At 36.7% G+C, this 6,105-nt stretch overlaps 1 protein-coding gene across 1 annotated transcript; it reads right to left on the reverse strand.

The window, feature by feature from the left end:
* Positions 1-257: 257 nt before the first annotated feature.
* On the reverse strand, positions 258-690 carry LOC122891447 (60S ribosomal protein L36a-like). The gene has a single exon (XM_044227095.1). It carries the CDS (start codon positions 680-682, stop codon positions 362-364), a length of 321 nt encoding a protein of 106 aa, XP_044083030.1. The 5' UTR covers positions 683-690; the 3' UTR covers positions 258-361.
* Positions 691-6,105: the final 5,415 nt, after the last annotated feature.

Genomic DNA, 6,105 nt, shown 5'->3' on the forward strand with positions numbered 1-6,105 from the left:
CCCTGCTCAAAGAGCAGTGGCCTGACTGTGCCTTGGATCATAGTTTAAGGTAACCCCAAGCTGAGGGCCCACTTTACAGTTCTGTCTCTGCAGCTGGTTTTCCCTCTCTGATACCTGAGAGCTCTGTCACACTCAGACACCCCCGGTCTTTCTGTGACCCTGCAAGTCCTGATGCCACACTGTCACAGCAAGAGCTCCACCCCTTGCTTAGCCTCTGGAGCAATGTCCTTCAGCAAAGCAGACTTTTTTTTTTTTTAATTGATGCCAGTACTTTATTTCCATCTTAAAAGACCAACTGCAACCAAATGAAGTGAACATAACCTCAAGATTTTACTGTCTTCATAATATAAAAATATGAAGCTTAGAACTGGATCACCTGGCCCTTTCTCTTCTTATCTCCTCCCAGTTCAAAATGTTTGCATCTCTTAATAGCCAGCATTCTCTTATATCTGCAATTGGGCTCAACACATTCAAGCCTCAGCACAATCTTCTTTGTAGTTTTAGCCTTTTTCCGGAAAATAGGCTTCGTCTGCCCACCATAGCCACTCTGCTTCCTATCATAACACCGCTTTCCCTGGGCATAAAGTGAATCTTTTCCTTTCTTGTACTGTGTCACTTTGTAGGGTTGGTGCTTGCCACACTTCTTGCAGAAAGTCCGGCGGGTTTTAGGAACGTTCACCATGTTTGTGAGAGCGCAATCCACACAGAAAAGAGCAAAGCAGACTTAAAAGTTCCAATTTTGTGCTCTGCTGCTCTACCACTTGCTGGGAGCCACCCCCTCCCCCCCAACAGTCTGTCTTCCCAAATGTTGCCTCCAATTGACTTCTCCAAATATCCGACCCTCCATATAGTGTTGGGTTTTCTGTTCCTAGAATTGCTGCTCTTCTCTTCTCTCTCCTGTTGAGTTTATGGCTGTTCAGAATGGTTTGGTAACTATCTAGCTGAACTCCTGGGACATGATGCTATTTAGGTCTCCTACTCCTCCACCATCTTGCTCCTACCCCTTTCATTCTCTTCTAAATACTTTCTCATTCCTTTTTGAGGTCTCCTTTGACTATGTGTTCCTTAAAAGTATGCAGTTAGGCTTCAAATATTTGTGGATTTTACAATATATGTCTGTTATTGATTTATATTCAATTCTCTGTTTTTAGAGACTTTTACTCTATGATCTAATCCTCTAAATTTTTTGAGACTTGTTTTATGGCCCAGAATTTGGTCCACCTTGTAAACATGGTAAGTGTGCTTAAAAAGGATATTTATTCTGTTGCTGATAAGCTTAGTGTCCTCTAAATGTCAAGTAGATCAAGTTGGTTGACAGGGATTTTTTAATCATCAATATTCTTACTGATTTTCTGTCTACTTGTTTGATCAGCTATTGATATTAGGTATTGAAATCTCCAACTATGAATGTAAACTTGCCTATTTCTCCTTGCAGTTTTCATATCATATATTTTGAAGCTGTTATTAGCTGCACAAATATTTAGGATTGTTACATGTTCATAATGAAGAGATTTTTTAAATTATTTATTTATTTGAGAGAGAGTGGGGGTGGGGTAGAGGGAGAGAGAGAGAGAATCTCAAGCAGACTCTGCAATGAGCAGAACCCAACAGGAGGCTCAGTTCCAGGACCTGGAGACCATGACCTGATCTGAAACCAAGAGTTGACTGCTTAATCATCTGAGCCACCTAGGCCCCCCCAACAAACTAGTCTTTTTATAATCTTCCAGAGATTGTAACTCTTACAATATCTCTGTCTTGAAATTTATTTTGTCTGATAGTAATATGGCCACACTGGCTTTCTTCTTCATGTTAGCATGCATGGCGTATCTTTTTCCAATCTTTTACTCCAACCTACTTGTGTCTTTGTACTAAAGTGTATTTCCTATGAGCATCACATAATTGGGTATTCTGGTTTACTCAACTTGACATTCTCTGCCTTTTTATTGGAATATTTACACATTTACATTCAATTTTATTACTGATATAGCTGAGTTTAAATCTGTCATCTTGGTATTTTTCATTTGTCCCATCTTTCCTTCATTTCCTTTTGCTCTTTATTTACCTTTCTTTTGAATCAAATAACTTTTATGACTTCATTTTATCTCTTTTCTTGGCTTATTACCTAGAACTCTAGTGTTGCTATAATGTGTTGCTTTAGGATTTATAATAAATTTTTAACTTATTAAAGCCTACAACAGGTAACATAATATTACTTCACATTTGGTGTAAAAACACTAAAACAATATGCTTACATTTTAATCTCCTGATTTTTTGTGTTATCGTCATACATTTTATTCTTACACATCTATAAATATTACAGTATGTTATTGTTATTTTTGGTTTTAAACTATAAACTATCTCTTAAAGATCTCCTTTATGTAGATCCATGTTTCTGATTAGTTATATTTGTATTGGGCTTAAAGGACTTCCATTAACATTTCTTTTTTTTTTTTTTTAAAGATTTTATTCATTTATTTGACAGAGAGATTACAAGTAGGCAGAGAGACAGGCAGAGAGAGAGAGAGGAGGAAGCAGGTTCCCTGCTGAGCAGAGAGCCCGATGCGGGACTCGATCCCAGGACCCTGAGATCATGACCTGAGCCGAAGGCAGCAGCTTAACCCACTGAGCCACCCAGGCGCCCCTCCATTAACATTTCTTGAAGGGCATATCTGCTGTCAAGGAATTCTTATAGTTTTTCTATGTTTGAAAATATCTTTTTATTTCATCCTCATTTTTTTAAACAGCATTATTGAGGTATAATTTACATAACATAAAATTCATCTCTCATATGTACTCAATTCAATAAATGTATAATTTAGTATGTTTTTAAATAGCCCAATTATTCTAAAATCCAGTTTCAAATACTTTGAGCATCCAAAAACTTCCATTACTCCCCTTTAAGCCCTGCCCTAACCTTCAATCCTAGGTGACCAGTGATCGGTTTTCTGTCTATAAGCTTGCCCCTTCTAGATATTTCATATAAACAGAATGTTGCAATACAGTCTTTTGTATCTGCCTACTTTTGTGTGGCATAATGTTTTTGTGGTTCATCATTTGTAGTAAATATAAAGACTCATGCTTTTTCATTGTTAAGTGTTATTTCATTATTTGTATGACTGCAATTCACTTTTCAATTCACCAGGCTGATGAGCATTTAGGTTGTTTGCAGTTTTTGGTGATGATGAAGAATGTTTCTATGAGCCTTGGTGCACATGGTTTTGTGTTGATTACGTGTTATGAAGTGTTACCTTCATTCATGAAAGGTATTTTTACTGGGAAAAGATTGTGGTTTGACAAGTTGGCTATTTTGCTTTCATTAATTTGATGACAGTGCACCACTAGCTTGCTTCCTTTCACATGAAAAATCTGCTCTCGTCCTGGCCTTTGTTTCTGTCTACATAAAGTGTTCTTTTCCCCCTCAGTCTGCCTCTATGATTTTCTGTCACTGGTTTTAAGCAATTTGATTCTGAGGTGTCAGTGTGGCTTTTTCTTCACGTTTCTTGTGCTTCAGGTTCGGTGAGCTTCCTCCAACTGTCAGTTTATACTTTTCATCAAATTCAGAAAGTTTTGGCCATTATTTCTTCAAAGTTTTCTTCATCCACACCTCTCATGCACCTCCTTCAGTTTCTCCAAATACATGACTGTGGGGCTACTTGAAGTTCGCTCATGGTTCATTAATGCTCTATTAATTCTAATTCTTCTCTTTTCTCTCTTTGTGTTTCATTTTGGATAGTTTCTATTGCAATTTCTCAAGTTCACTAATGTTTTCTTCTTGAATGTCTAATCTTCCATTCACCACACTTGGTATGTATTTCATTTCACATACCGTTTTCACCTTTAAAATTCTGACATGGGTATGTTCTCTATCTCCCACATCTCTGCTGAACACATTCCATCTTCATGCCCAACTTTTCCTCTATTTTTCTGAATATTTAAAATGAGGTTAGAACTCTTTAATGATCTTGTCAATAGATTGTCATCTCTTTCATTTTTGGATCAGTTTGATTGATTTTTTCTCCTCACTGTCTGTTATATTTTTTCTGCTTCTTTACAAGCTTGATAACTTTTTATTGGATACCAAACATTGTGAATTCTGTCTTTTTGGGGTGTTCCATAAATGTCAAGGAATATGTCCTTGAAATTTTGCATTTTTGTATCTCTATTACCTGACACCACTGTTAATTTATATGGATTAAAATATTTTGTTTTAAATAAAGATCATAAGAGAAAAGAATGAAGTTCAGTTACTTAGTTATCTTTTCATTCACTCTGGGACAAAAATGAATATTCCTTAATGCCAGGGCCATAATTCCCCATAGGTCTGAGACTATCTTTGTTAGCACTGGGTATAAATGACAAGACTCACAGCATGAGTTAACAGGAGATGATGCAATAATAGAAAGAGTGAAATTACTTTCTGCTATAAATGACCAGGGAATTTGAGGGTGGATTTGAAAGGAGAAGGAATAGAACATGGGACAAAAGAGAAATGGAATAATTAGGAGTGTAATAGTGTTTAAGTAACATTCAAGGTCAAGAATGACTAACATTTCAAGTTCTTTGCATTAATGAAAAGTAAATCTGCTCTTTCCCAACCCTCAGTAAAGTCTTTAGATTACCTGTCTCTTGAAAGTGTTTTGTTTGTTTTTTCCAATGAAATGAATTAAAGTTTAAGTCCTATATTTGATATAATACCAAGACAGGGAGAAGGAAATAACCAGAAGGCATAGAAGGAAGCAAGGATTCAGTGGAGGCAAAGAGTCAAAACCAAATTGATCATAAGAGTATCTTTTTTCTTCCTTCAGTAATTTTCAGTAATCTTGGGGAAGGAACAGAAATATCTATACAAAGACTATAGAGATCTAGTTGAAATATGAGTTGCACATAGATGTCTCTACTAGACTTCCTTATTTTCACCAAATATAAATGTTTATTTCTACTTCTAGCTTGAAAGCAACCACAATCATTAATTTACCCACAGTTTTACTTCTCAACTCTCCCAAAGTACACTATTCCATTCCTCCTCATTTTTAGACGCTGCTTCTACTAACTTCTCATCACAGACATTTTACCTACCAGATGGTGGTTTGTTCCTTTCCTTCTTTGCATTCACACTCCCTACACTATGCACTGCATAAACACTGAGTGCAATAAACATTTCAGCTGTTCAAAAATTGTTCTGAAATTTATGGCAGAGTTAGCTCAATTTAGGAAAGGCAGCACAGATGCACCAGTGCAACAAAAGAAATATTAAAATAAAAATACCAATTAACAGAGCTAAAGTTAGCAACATCACTTCATGTTTTATTTTCTGTACCTCCTCCCACCTTCATATTAGTAGAAAAACCAAGGTTATTGGAAACGTAATATGATTATTAACCATGCTGGTCGTCATGAGAGACTGAGCCTTGGTTAACCCCAATGACTTCTTCAATGATAATAAGCGATAACATCTTAAGAAAAGAAGTTAAGTACTTCAACAGAAAACTTACCATACCAGAATGAGTAACTCTGGGCGTGGAGTTGTGTAGGATTTTCTTAAGGAAACCTTCCTGCAAGAGGTGACACAGGCATTGCATCAGGAAGGAAGGATAAGAGCTTATCAGACAAACAAGAAGGTGAATGACATTCCAGACAGAGAAAACACTTCATTCAAAGCTCAGAAAATGGAGGGGGGGGAGACCTTCTTTTATGAACACTGAGAAGTTAAAAAATTCTGTAACACGTGGAGAGATTATAAGGCAAGTTGTTGAAGGACCTATTCCAAAAATGACAGTCATCTCAAATCCTTTTTAGAACGTTTGTTCTGTCGATGGTATGCTAAAAATCTTAAAACAAACAAACAAACAAAAATACATACTGCGAGATTTGCGTTTTGTGTCTGGAGTTTCTCCAAACCACAATCTAATTGCCCACTAGAGATAATTGTTCCAGGATCCAGGAAAGCTGAGCCACTAACTACTTCCCTCTTTCAGACTGCCTTTTATCTAACCGACAATCTGTCTGATCTGATGACTCAGGCTCAATGCTGGTCTCTCTTCAGAACTTGACTTCAGGTATATCTCTTCCAGTTCTTTACACCTTCTTCTTACCACCTCACCAACC

The sequence above is a fragment of the Neovison vison genome, chromosome 12, assembly GCF_020171115.1.
Source record: "Neovison vison isolate M4711 chromosome 12, ASM_NN_V1, whole genome shotgun sequence".
Taxonomy (NCBI): Eukaryota; Metazoa; Chordata; class Mammalia; order Carnivora; family Mustelidae; genus Neogale; species Neogale vison.